Here is a 14,467-nt window from a genome sequence, read left to right on the forward strand (position 1 = left end):
GGGCGCGCTAGTCCCAGTGCTGTGGTCGACAGAATAGAAACCGGGCCTCGCTTTATTATGGTCGGAGAAAAAAATAGAATAAAAAAATAAAATCCGCGGAGTCTGACTGACGAATCGCGAACACTGATCCACGGCGTTCCCTGGATCCTGCTTTTCGGTGCTTGCGCCACGAGGGGGAGTCACTGGCGACAGGCGTGGTCGGGGGCTGGTCGAACTCGACAATGAAATACATCCGAGTCTCTCGTTTTGGATTGAGCTGAGGCCGTGGGTGTCCACGTAGGGACCAAGGGCTAGCGACCGAGTGACAAAGGATCTGGAGTTTTGGACCGCCGGGCACTGCGTCCACCCGCGGAAGCCGCGCCAGAGGATGCGCTGAGGTACGTGATGCGTTTGTTTTCACCCCACCGTGTTTGGGCGTTGGACCTGTTTCACTGATCTATGATGGGTTTTCCAAGCTCACCTCGCTCCAGTTTATATTCCAATGGTCATTTTTGAATTCATCTAGCGAGATTTTAACGCCAGCCGACGGCTGTGGCGAGCTCTCGCCGCCCCGCTGTTGGCCGTTAGCGAGTCTGGTACTGATGCTGCGGAGCTCCAGTGTTGCTAGGCAGCCATGTCTGCCAGGCCCCGGCTCTGCCCATGCTACCATGCACAAACTTCCCATCACGCTCGTCAGTCATTTGTTGTGACACATGGAAGCCAATGCATCTTGATGTAGGAGTGACTGCAGTGGTCAACATTTGCTCCCTTACCATAACGTTTATTGTACAATAACATTGGTGATTTCACTGATATATAGTGTTTGATATGTTTTCATGGCGTCTGTTTTGAATGGAAGCCTGTGAAATTCCCTTACATATCAAGTCCCTTAATACAACGGCCGTAGCTCTGATTAAACGTGGACAGTTTGTTAAAATAATATGTTTATTTAGTTTGGCTGGAGATCTGAGCTGCTCTTTACTTTTACCAGCCTCTGTCATTCATTTTTTTCATGTCATTTATCAAGTGAAATTGTGACACTTCCCCCTTTAAACCGGACCCGATGCCGATGTTTGATTAGAGACTGTAGCCATGGTGTGTTTAACTTAACCGAAAAACACAGACAAACACAACCCTGCGAGTGTATTTAACAGTTGGGCTTGTGCCTATAAATGTATTTGGAAGTCTAAAATCCAGATTGTTTCATTGGGGCTCTTACTCCCCAAAACAATCGTACATTTAGCTTTAGTTAATTTAGATTTATTCATGCATGCCGTGTGGTTGTAGATGATGACAGACAGGAAATTACACCTTCAGTTTCACTGTTAAACGAAGTGGAAGAGGGTCCAAAACAGGGACCAAGTAGCGAGTCTGACAACATCATGCAGCTGATTTCTATCTCTTCCAATTTCCCAGTAACTTGTCTTAAACCCGTCATATTTGCAGAATCCTTTCTGCTTTTCTTCTATGAGGACGGAGCCAAAGAAAATCAATGAAGAGCTACTTAAGTAATTATGCTGCTCCACCGCTGGATCCACCGACCCCCTTAAACACTTCAATACTCAGAGTGTATGTGAGGATAATGCATTTCTTTAAAAGTAGCAGCACCAGCCTCTCAGATGTGACTGAGGAGGAAGACTAGAGTCGACATTCTCGCCTCCATGTCTCCCCTCAGTCATTACGACGCTCCCGGGGGACGTTTGCTATTTGGCTCCGTGCACGTCAGCAGCTGGGTCCCCTCTTCCCCCAGAGAGAGTCTCACCTCAACCCTCCTCCACTGCGAGACAAAATAACTCACGCTTTGCTTTGAGGACTTAAATAGCACCAGAGGTGGTCATTAAAGTGTGAGATCACATTGATCCTGGATGAAAGTCAAATTCTCCTGAGAACTACTTGATAAGACAAAGTGTCTCACTGGCCTGTTAGTCTTTCAAATGAATGTGAAATGATGATCCTTACCAAATAGCAACCTGCTTTACCTTCAATTTCTGCAGTAGGAAATGGAATTTATATTCATTTTCAGTAGAAATCCTTCATTCAGAACAATTCCTGTCAAGCCTTGTTTGTATCTCATGACACGTTCTTGGTGAAAATTGTATTGAGTGACACCATTCTACAAGGTGGCAGTCGGCAAAACCGTTTGTCTCACAAAAGGCTGTATCCTGAGCATCTGACTTCCTGCTGCACACTGACCTTGTTTTGTTATTTTGCTGACAAATTTTGTGTCAGCCACAGCACAGTCGCACACATCTGGAAGCAAAGATTCAGGGTCCATGTCCTAGTTTCCCGCTATATTCAGGCGCTCCTGTTCACTCCCCCTCCACAGTCACACTGGTCCATTAGGAGTCTCTTTTCTGAAGTTAAGGTTCTTTAAAACTGAGATAATGTGGATGGACTCATTCTGAATGATCCCCATCGCGTTTGACAGCTGAGCTGCTGTCACCATGGAGCGGAGTGTGGAGCCTCTGGTTTCTCTCCCTGCACCAAACTACCATAAATAAAGACAGTAAATCTTATGCTCAGCATGAGGACATGAAGCAGAGGAAGCTGCTTTATAGAGGAAACACAACTCCTTTTTTAATGTTACAAGTGGCTGATTTGAGTGACTTATTTGCTAATATAGAGAATCATCATCCATAGAAATGAGATTGGTCAGATAGGCCCCAAAATACCACATCAGTCGGCCCCTCATTAAATGCTAGAAGCGCGCAACTGTGAGAGGATGTTGTGATGTAACCGACCATGAAAGAGAATCCATTTGTCGGACAGCAGGCGCGGCGTGTTTGGGACCTTATCTCCCCCCTGCAGCACCGCGTGTGTGTGTGTGTCTGCGAGTGGGTTACAGTCGGGGAGTGGCTCTCGTCTCTTTTCTAAAGCAGCTTACCGTAACTCTGGACTCCTTTCTTCAGCCACCAGCCGTCTGAGTGCTGAGCTTCCTGCTCGACTCTCTGACTCTGCAGCCGCTAATGTTGCATTTTCTAGAGCGCTTCACTTCCACGGACTGACCCCGGCCCTGAGGAGAGCCGGTGTGGGGGTAGGTGGGCTCTTCTTTTCAGCGCGGATACTCTTACATACATTAAGTGCTGCAGCCGGAGTGTTTCAGAATACACAACTCGTTGACAGGACACGCGTGCAGCATGACCTCAGACTCAGAGCTTTATTGTTTTGGATGGTCATCCCATATTAATACAAAAAGCATAATTCACCCTTGGGAGTGACCACAGGAGCTGCTCATGTGGGGACGTTTTGAGACAAAGTTTGGGAGGACACACTCAGATGCTCCGTGAAGTGTTTGAACTGGAAGGTTGTGAAGGTGAGGAGGACAACCATGAGGGTTCATGAATGTAGTGAAGGAGGGCATGAAGTGGATGAGCGAGACTAGGGAGGGTGAACAAGTCACATTAAGATGGAGGAGGCCGACCTGCTGTGCTGAAAGAAGAAGACCATTACTGGCACCTCTCATCATATCAAGTGTTAATACAAGAAATTGGAACGGCGATATTCCCTGATGCTTCGACTGAATATAATATTGATATTTTATCTCTCAAAATATATACATGTACATTTCTAAAAATAATTCATGTTTTAGCTGTGTTGGATGTAAAATATGACTGTCACACCTCCACTGCAGTAGACGGACGAAGAGCAACGTAGCTTACTAGGTGTGCCTTCATAGTTAAAACATGGAGCACCAACAATGAGTTGGGATGCTTCCAGTATGTTATCGGAAATACATTAATTTTTTTAATTTTTTTATATTATTTCACCAAGGTAAACTCGATGCCCTTGATTTTTCCAATTGTAAGTGTTGGACTTTGAGTATTTTACTAAAAAAATTAACAGTTATTCTCAGTCAAATAGTTTTGATTTATTGTAATATATAATAACAATATCGCGACACCGTCCTTTCGTGATATGTAAGCGTATTGTGAGCCTCTTGCCAATACTCACCCCTAGTAAATGCCATGACTACAGTATATAGTTAGTATGCTATGCTTCTGAGTGCAAAGAAACACAGCAGTTGAAGCCAAAATAAGAAAATCATTTACAGCTCTCAACAGGGAAAAGTTGGACTTCAGTTTACTGTAAACTATATTATGTTAAATACTCCATGTTTGGTGTAACGTATACGGAATATAAAACATCAAATATTTACTGACAATTAGCTGAAACTAATTTAATAATGAGCCTTTAATATTCTGCAAGTGTTTCATGAGAAACTGCATTATTGCTTACATGAATGAATAACAGTGGACGCCATCAACCACCAGCATTTGTTTTGTTCATGTTTTAGTGGGACCAACTCCAGCTCAGACTGTCGGGATTCTTTTAAGCCGTTGAATTGTTTGAATGTTTTCTCACCATGAAGCAAATCCTAATCCTGGTTTTCTGAACTTTGAGTTCATAAAGTCGGCAATCTAGATTAACGGTTTCAACACTTCTTCTCACAGCCTTCTTGTTAGTCAGCCACTGCCAGAGTCAACATGAGCAAATCCCCCACTCCCAAAGGCACTCCGGTGCAACGCAGCCCCAGCGATGGCTTCCCTGAGGGGATGCCCTCGCCCCAGCATTCCACACCGGGATCCGGACCAAATAAGAAGCGCATTTCCACCCTGCTTCAAAGTCCGGTGAGCTTCTGTCCGTGCAGATGGAAGGTCACTGGATGTCATATGATTTGATGTGCCTGTGTTTTGTTGTCGCAGTCGTTCAAAGAAGAGCTGGATGTGCTGATCCAGGAACAGATGAAAAAAGGCGGCAGCTCCTCCAACCTGTGGGCTCTGAAACAACTGGCCGACTTCATGGCCACTCACGGGTCTCCTGCAGCGCTGCCTGTGTCTCCATCCAGTACGTCAACCTCATTGGTTCTCAAGCCTTTTCCACTTTAGGTCACTTGTTGAATTTGTCAATACATTTCCACTTTGGAAAAAAAAATCCATCAACATGGCTGTGGCACATCATTTTGACCTCTTCATGACCTCCCCATCAAGTTCTGAGAACTTTTATTTCAGTTGAACTGTTATTCTAAGGGATATGTTTGACTATTGGCCCATAACTCTGTGGCTTCATGTAGACATGATGATGGTAACGGCCATCAACGACCTTCACGGCTGGGAGCCTGGCTCCATGGTGAAGGGCGAGAGACTGATGCGCTGCAAGCTGGCCAGTGTCCACCGGCTGTTTGACCTCTTCGGCTGGGCCCAGATGAGCCACAGCTGCCTCACGGTAATCTGACATCAAGGCGGCATTTGCCTCTCCGGCCTGATCCTCATGTGGTGTCTGCTCCTTCAGCTGCGTGTGAGCAAAGAACAGGAACATTTCCTGGTTCTGCCGGACGGGCTCTCCTACAGCGAGGTCTCCGGGTCCAACCTGGTGAGTTCTCTTTACTCGCCAGTGTTTTCCTCCCACAACGTTTGAACCTGTGATATATTGAATCCATCTTTAAAATTTCAATGTCACTTAAATCTGTAAGAATAAAAAAGCTGCAATTGAGTTGACTTGGAAAATACACTGCACAGTGGCATTGATCCATCCATCCATCTATTTATCCATCTATCATCAATCTTTCCATCTATTCATCTATCCATCTATACATCCAACCATCCATCTATTTATCCATCTATCATTAATCTTTCCATCTATACATCCATCCATCCATCTATACATCTATACATCTATCCATCCATCTATACATCTATACATCCATCCATCTATCCATCTATCCATCTATACATCTAAACATCCATCTATCCATCTATCCATCCACCCATCCACCCATCCATCCATCTATCCATCTATCCATCTATCCATCTATCCATCCATACATCTATACATCTATACATCTATCCATCCATACATCCATACATCTATCCATCCATCCATCTATCCATCTATCCATCTATACATCCATCCATCCATCCATCTATACATCTATCCATCCATACATCCATACATCTATCCAGCCATCCATCCATCCATCTATCCATCTATACATCTATCATCCATCTATCCATCAATACGTCCATCCATCCATCCATCCATCCATCCATACATCTATCATCCATCTATCCATCTATACGTCCATCCATCCATCCATCCATACATCTATCATCCATCTATCCATCTATACGTCCATCCATCCATCCATCTATACATCTATCATCCATCTATCCATCTATACGTCCATCCATCCATCCATCTATACATCCATCCATCCATACATCTATACATCTATACATCTATACATCCATCCATCCATCCATCCATCCATCTATACATCTATACATCCATCCATCCATCCATCCATACATCTATACATCTATCCATCTATCCATCCATCCATATGGGGGACAACACTTCAGCAACCTTTACTCTGGAACAACCACACATCAGAACCACAGTCCTCTCTCTCTTACGCTTTAAACTGTTATCCAGACATTTTTTTTTTTGCATACCTCACAATGGTTTTATGATAGGATGGAAAAAACATTAGCACGCTAATGTACACACACACATAAGCTAGATTTGAATAGGATCCACCCACCCGGGGAACCAAGACCACAGCGGCTCTCTGTGAAACACAATATCAGTTCAGTGATGCTCACCAGTCCTCTGTCAGGGATGGACTTTCATCTGGTTCATGTGATATTGATCGCTCGCTGGAGAGAGCAGGGAGAGACCCGTCTACTCTGCTGCAGCACATAATGATGAAACCTCCACGGTCATAAAGTACTTTGAAGTATTCATTGTGAAGCCAAGAAAACTGCCTGCATTCAGGAGGTAAATTGCTGAGGTTGTGGATTCACGTGTACGAGGACTCTTGTGTTTTCAGGTGAAGGTGAACATACTGGGTGAAGTGGTCGAGAAGGGGAGCACCAACCTGCGTGTGGACACAGAAAAGTTCAGCCTCCATTCAGCCATCTATTCAGCTCGACCTGATGTCCGCTGCCTGTTCCATCTCCACACGCCGGCCACGGCTGCGGTGAGTTATACAGAGGTTACAGAGGTCACAGTCCTGAATTGTGGAGGGATTCGTAAGGTGGAGAGGCAAGGTTGTACACAAGATGAGAAATGTCACTTGTAAGGTTAGCACCATGTTTTGTGATTTGTTTTTATGCCTTACCTCTTTACTGTTTTAAGGGTTTTTTAATGCTACAAAAGGGTCCATAAATAACGTGCTATATGTATGATCATAGCCTGCATAACATGTTTTTTTTTTCTGGCATCGCATATTGAATAAGAGCAATAGTAATTGCTTCCGCTGCTGACACAACGGTTCAATGCTAACTAGTTACTCGATGCATTACATTTCAAGTAATTACATGAGTATTTCCTTATTTTATTAAACTTAAATAAATCTACGGATCTGAAACTTTTTTTATTTAAAAAATTCTTTTTGGAGACCTGCCTGCCCCATTGCGTAGCTATTGTCCACAAAAAACTACAAGTCGTATTTATGCATCATTAATTAATTGTAATTATTATTAATGATATTAGTGAGTATTTGAATCACAGATATTGAGCTCAACACTGGTATCCATAAATCCTTCACTCTAGTGTTAAAACCCATGTTTCTCATATAAATGTTGATGGGACCAAGATGAATCCTTTGGTGGTTAAACATCTTATCAATATCTCTTATATTTGTTTAGACTTTATTTAAAAATGTTTTAAACCCCTCAGGCTCCATAGTTTGAGCTCAGATTTGAAGCTTGTTTTGTGCATCACTTCCTTAAAACTGTAGGTCACAGGATGAGACACTTTTAATTCCTGTCTGCTGCCTGCTGGTGTGTGCAGGTATCATCAATGAAATGTGGCCTCCTGCCACTCTCCCATGAGGCTTTGCTGGTGGGCGACCAGGCTTATTACGACTACAATGGTGTGATGGAGGAGGAAGAGGACAGAGTGGAGCTGCAGAAGAAACTGGGGCCCACCTGCAAGGTGAGACCTTACTGTGACACTCTCTCATGAGGCCCAGAACAAAACTGGCACAGTTTAGACGCTCCTCAGATGAGTTACAGTTCGCCCTCTCAGCTCTTCCTTGGGATTCTGCTGTTGATATGCAGGTGCTGGTGCTGAGGAACCATGGCATCGTTGCTCTGGGCGAGTCGGTGGAGGAAGCCTTCTACACCATCTACCACATCCAGACCGCCTGTGAGATACAGGTGCGACACACTCGCTCCACACACACCAGTTAAAACAGTCTCTTGTGTCGCTTCGTTGTTGAACAGCTGTGTGTTTACTCTACACACCCACGCAATTACATCTCTGCGGCGGAGTTTCTTTGTCAATGTAAATCTGAGTAGAGCGCTGCACTGCTGCATTAGACTCAGCAGAAATATTCTCTGCTGTAACATGATTCCACCTTGTTTTATCGTGAATCTGCCACAGAAAACAACTGTACAGCTCCTAGTTTTGTCCAAAACAATGGCCTGCATTTTATTTTAGTGTTTGAAAGACAAGCTGTGTTAATTACACAATAAAATGCAGTGAATGTGAACTGTAACACAACCTTCAACTTCATTTGTATGACGATATATGTATATATTCCCAATCTGAACATCTCATTCTTTTATTGTGTACATGTCATCAAGCGAGGTCCAACCCAAACTGATTTATAGCCATGCATTAAATCCAAGAACCAACCTAAATCTGTAGTCAGACAGTTTTGTTCTCTGTTGTAACATGTATATTATAATATTATATATTATTAATATAATATATTAATATATCAACTTATCATTAGACAAATTATTTTTTGCACTGGTTAACTTGTGCATTTTTAACTTGTACCACGATGGTAGTGATGATTTAAGTGTTGGTGAATGTGTCTCTTCCCAGGTATCAGCTTTGTCCTGCGCTGGTGGGCAGCAAAACCTCATTCTACTGGACAGAACCACCCACAAACCCGCTCCTGCCGGCACCGTTGGCTGGGCCGGATCCACCTTCGGTCCTCTGACCAAAAGCCGTGTTGGGGAGCATGAGTTTGAAGCTCTAATGAGAACTCTGGATAATCTGGTGAGAAATCATTTTCTTGAGTTTATAATAAGCTCCAATATGTTGGATGGACTTTAAAGATGGGAAAGTATGGGTCTCCTCTGCGACGCAAGAGGTCAGGATTAAACTCATGCACTTCAGGGTTACCGTACGGGCTACGCCTACCGCTTCCCCGTCCTGACGGAGCGTTCCCGGCTGCGGCGGGACGTGGAGGTTCCCGCGACCGTCACGGCCTTCCATCAGTTTGATGAGGACGGAGTCCAGCTGGCCATGAAGCAGCACCCGTTCGCGCAGCGGCAGCAGGAGAGAACCCGGTGGCTCAACACTCCCAACACCTACCAAAAGGTCAACCAGGAGCAGGCCAGCCCCGGACACCAGCGCACCATGGTGAGTGCACGATGACACACGGGATAAGATAAGTCTTTTATTAACAACTTTGTTAATAAATAAGATTGTTTGAATCTTACAAATATATAGTGAGCATCATAGCTTTCCAAAACACTAGTTTAATACTCACTGTTTGCATCATTATTTTGCTTTAGAGTGTGAACAACATAGGATATCAATCGTGCTTCCTTATCTTGCTTCAACTGGTAGGATGTCATTTCATCCGTATGAAGAACGTAGATAAATAATTGATCCCCGGTGAGAGTAGCACAGATGATCTTAAGGGGAGGATGATGGATGGAAGGAGTAAAGACAAGAGAATGTTCCAGATTCCAGCCATGAGATGGAGGTAAGGATGGCTGCGTCTTTAAGATACCTACTCAAAGTTAGTTCATCAAAGTTGCTGTGTCAGAATGGTGAGACTCCATTTGTTTCAAGATCTGTGTTTGATAGCTAGAATCGTAGTCGGTAGACCCGGTAAGTGGGGATGACTTGGCTGTGACACTGACATCCAGTGAAACTGGATCCGTCTACATGCTGAACTTAGCTGCAAGTTGACTGCATTGTACTGACAAACATGGAACTGCCGAATGTCATCGTCAACATGCGACGTATTTTCCAGGTCGGGTTCAATCACATGGTTCATCTTGTTGTGCTCATTTAAAAAAAAATGCTTTTAAAAGGTGAATTTAAAGTCTCATTGAATAATAAAAACCCCATAAGCAGAACTGCATTGCAACATCATCAGAAAGGGAAACATGAAGACATGGAAGGTATGAGCTCTTCAGCGCTTTTACTGGACTATTCATTTGAAATAATACACATTAAATAAAATACACATTAGCTTTGGCTTACGTTTAGATTTAAGGATGAGAATATAATCTGGAATCCTGGTCCTAATGCCTGGTGATGAGAAACAGTGAGGCGAGTGTGATGATGCAGCTGTGATGGAAACAATACGATGAAGTGGGAGGAGCTTCTGTTTCTTCTCTTCACCTCCCCTCCCTCCCTCTGCTCGCTCTGATTTTCTGCATTGCAGGGGAAACCCACGAGTCAGTTCTCACCTCCACACAGCCAAGTCCCGACCCTCTGGCGGACAAACCATGTAATCTATTCACTCGGTGTCAATTCATGGCACTTATTCAAGCAAATTTTAGCATGGACCCGTTGCTACAATGTTACTTAGCGATTGTTATGCTACGTTTTTAGGGGGGGAAATGTAATTTTACATTTTTTTTTTTGCTCTGCGATGGCCTCATTTTCAGGACAGCGCTCAGAGAAAACATTATAAACACTGTTATTATTATTATTATTACTAAACATATCTTAAACATTATTATATTAAGTGGTAGAAAGAGCTTTTATACACAAAATGATACAAACATTATATTGTGTGGTTCATGATAGGTAGCAGTGAAATATAAATATGTTAGCTCCAAGATGGACGAAAAACAAGAGGTTTTGTCTTGATATCATTTGCAACTGACTTCAGTTGAAATGAGAGGATAAATTGCAAGATTATGTGATGGATGGACAGATGAATAAAATGATATTGAGAACAAAAGGGGAATTTTCACCATATGGAAAGGTTCCATGACTATCTTGACAACAGCTGCCAACAGCCATAAAGCAACTTTGAAGCATTTCTTTGCCATGCTGAAACAACATTCACTCAGTGGGTGAGAAAGCCTGATATAAGGTCTGAGCTGTCTATGCTTTTTCTCCTCAGTGGTTGAAGACCGAGGAGGTGACACAAGCTGGAAGTACGTCCATCAAGATCGAGAACCCGAACCAGTTTGTGCCTCTTTTTACGAATCCACGAGAGGTGATCGAGACACGAAACAAGGTAGACTTCCAAGCTTATTTTCCTTCCATTGCATATCATGGCACGCATCACATCGGTTACATGTTATAGGCTTTAGAATGTGTCACATGAATTAGCCTACTTGTATTTGGGAATTTATTTTGAAAGGAGTGTGAAAAGTACCTCATAGAAGGAACCACTCTGACTTGGCAATTTCATGTCGTACCACAGTCTGCCTGCAGTGGGCCAATCAGAATACATTAAGACTGCTGACCGCGACATTTCTTCCCCTCAGATCCGACAGCAGAATCGCCAGGACATGAAGACGGCAGGACCTCAATCCCAAGTCCTCGCCAGCGTCATAACGGACAACAGTCCTCCGGTACGCTGTCGCTCTCCTCTTCTGTTTCTGGTCCAGTTTCTGTTGTTCATCAGATGTTGCCCCTTTAGTCCCCAGTGAACCCACCACAAATCCCACCCGAACCAGAACCTCCAAACCCCTTTAATCAGCTCACCGACCAAGAGCTGGAGGAGTATCGCAAGGAAGTGCAGAAGAAACAGGACGGCGGAACCAACGGTAATGTCACAAGTGTAGTTTATGGTTTATACAGCAACCATAGAAAGGTTGTTGCTTCCTAGCATCTGTGCATTTAACATGTAAATACGTCGATTAAAGTGAGCATTTTTAAACCCAACTGTGTAATTGAGACATTTAATGGGTATTAAATATATTATCCTGGATGGACTCCCCATCTTCGTTTAATCCTTTAATCTGAAAAACAGTGCAAGACACAAGAATATTTAAATCTTTTTGCACAAACTAGAAAAAAATCCTTCTTATTATTCTTCTTTCTTTTAACCAGGTTGATGGGATTTAAGTGATAATATACTTGTACACAATAAACACAGTGAGGAACAAAGTGAAGAAATAAACATCCTACAATGCAGAAAGACAGAATCTTCTTTACAATGAATAATTTATAGCATGTAATTATCTCAAAAGCTGTGATTTCGGATTGAGTGAGTTTCATTTCTTTAAAATGAAACACTTTTCTTCTGATCATCACTAGTATTTTTTTAAATCGCTCACGCCAAAGTTCTTCTTTGCAGCTGTTTCACCAATATCTCTTGTTGTCATGACGACTAATATGAAGTCCTCACCACACGTGTGTCGCTGTCTGCATTGTAACAGCCACTCACAGTAGTAACCTCCTGCGCATCTGTGACTGTGTGTGTATGTGTGTTTAAGTAGGGGAGGAGGTGGTAAATGAGGAGGAGTCCCCTGCTACCTCTCCCATTAAGGGCCCCCCGTCCAGCCAACCTGTCTCAGGTGAGGCTGTCGACAGCCTGCACCCAAATGCTGCTGCTGCCCGTGGCTGCTTATGCTTTTGGATAAACATGCTGCCTATGCTTTCTTTTGCTCTCAGTACACCTGCATGTTCGCTCAAATTCTCCTGCTTCTGGCTCAGCAAGGATTATTGCAACTTTTTTTTCCACACAAATTTGGCTTCCCACAGTCAGGTGAATGTAGCCCACTTGATAAACCCCGCCCACAATCCTCAATAATGTGCAATGTAGGAAAAAATGGGGTGGAAGTATTAAGTATTTAGTATTAAGACTATTGTTACAAGATAAATAGAAATTACATTGAGTATAAGAATCACATAACAAAAAAAGCAAATTAAATATGGCATGTAGGTTTGTCTTTACCACCAAGATGCAATTCAAAAATATATACAAAGTAGATTATTAGACGAAAGATTAGAGGCCTAAAACTCCAAAATCCTCAAACGTGTTTTTGTGTTTTTGTTGTGAGGCTTTTTTGATGTCCCTTGCAGTGGCTTTATGATGAACACATCTCAGCTCATATCATCAGATGCCACTCCTATTGATCTTGAAACAGTTGCCTACTACTGTAGCAGTTTTTATTCTTAAAAAAATACATATTTTGTTGTGAGGTTGATATGTATTTGCTACCGCTGTTTAAACCCATTTGTCTCCATATCCACTGTCTTCTCTGTACCTGTGTCCGTCTGTCTGTCCATTTCTGTGTTGCTCGCCACTGTCTCACAGGCTCTGGTGCATTGGTCTTGTCTCACTAGTAAGTACAGAACATGTAAGAAAAAGACCCTTCTCATTACCTGTCTTGCTATTGCGACATGTCTAGCATGTAGCTCTGCAGCTCCTCCAGCCATGGTAAACGTTCCTTCTCTTCACAACGCCCACTCTTCTTCTCAAACCAGGTGATGAAAGGACAGACTCCCCGATCATACAGAACGGCGGCGAAGAGGAAAAGCAGACGACGGAGGAACTGGAGAAAGGGATGAAGGCTCTCACCACAAATGACACTTCCCCGGCTCCTGCTTCTCCACTGCCCAAGCTGCAGGGCGGAACACCTGACGGCTCGCCCTCCAAGTCCCCGTCAAAGAAGAAAAAGAAGTTCAAACCACCGTCCTTCCTGAAGAAGAGCAAAAAGCAGAAGGAGAAAGTAGAGACTTGAGTACATTAGCGGTGACCTCGGCAAAATACTACTGTGAAATGCTCCTCCGTGTACGACGCATTCAAGCACTGACAGCAATTTCCACGTATTATTTGACCCAGGTCGGATACTGAAACCCCACCACCACGTTTCACAAAACTCACTTATTTTTTAAAGCATTCCTTTCATCCACTTATTTATTAAAATGCTCCTCTCAGTTCATGCTGCATTCGTTTTTTTACTTGTCGATCAATTATGCACATCCATGTATAAGCACTTGACATGTGTACATTAACATTCTGGGTTCGTTCGTCATTATGAGCGCCGTCTAGTCATGAGTGGGTGTAGACTATCAGATCGATGTTTCAGGTACGCTTGGCGAGCACGGCTGCAGTACGTGTAGAAATGTCGCTCCTGTGTCTGCTGGCTTTGTGTGGAACAGTGAGTCGTAACTAAAGCAGACCCGAGAGGTAGGGAAGCAATGAACATGCGCTGGCTTGCAACCTAACACTGGCAAAATGTCACTCGCAAAAACATGTTAAAAATGATGTAAAGCACTCGATCTTGTTGCTTGTTGATGCAGTGTGAAACATGGGAACAGAAAACCCCTGAGGTACTAAACATTCCACTGAACCATTTACTTAGTTTACATGTATGTGTACAAAATACCTCCAGTCTTTTCTGTTTTGGTCGGTCGCTGAGAAGCCAGTGTGTCATGTTTGCTCATGATCTTTATTTTATATTAGAATGTACAAGTGATATTTCAAGGTCGCCATGTATCCGTCATTAAAGAAAAGCATAAACCGAACTCTTTCCTGTGTTAT

At 43.3% G+C, this 14,467-nt stretch overlaps 1 protein-coding gene across 5 annotated transcripts; it reads left to right on the plus strand.

Annotated features, from left to right (window-relative positions):
* Positions 1-12: 12 nt before the first annotated feature.
* On the plus strand, positions 13-14,445 carry add2 (adducin 2 (beta)). 5 transcript variants are annotated; one of them, XM_053871386.1, is made up of 16 exons: positions 13-377; positions 4,431-4,607; positions 4,683-4,824; positions 5,051-5,202; positions 5,269-5,349; positions 6,809-6,958; positions 7,774-7,917; positions 8,043-8,141; positions 8,818-8,994; positions 9,115-9,360; positions 11,090-11,206; positions 11,460-11,546; positions 11,615-11,741; positions 12,417-12,494; positions 13,238-13,265; positions 13,408-13,479. In XM_053871386.1, coding segments are annotated over exons 2-16 (1,773 nt in total). In that variant the 5' UTR covers positions 13-377; positions 4,431-4,463; the 3' UTR covers positions 13,409-13,479. The 5 variants fall into 5 exon arrangements, with proteins under 5 accessions (XP_053727361.1, XP_053727358.1, XP_053727362.1 ...); XM_053871383.1 differs by lacking the exon at positions 13,238-13,265 and having other exon boundaries at positions 13,408-14,445; XM_053871387.1 differs by lacking the exon at positions 12,417-12,494 and having other exon boundaries at positions 13,408-13,532.
* The last annotated feature ends 22 nt before the right edge of the window (positions 14,446-14,467 follow it).

The sequence above is a fragment of the Synchiropus splendidus genome, chromosome 7 (genome assembly GCF_027744825.2).
Source record: "Synchiropus splendidus isolate RoL2022-P1 chromosome 7, RoL_Sspl_1.0, whole genome shotgun sequence".
NCBI lineage: Eukaryota > Metazoa > Chordata > Actinopteri > Syngnathiformes > Callionymidae > Synchiropus > Synchiropus splendidus.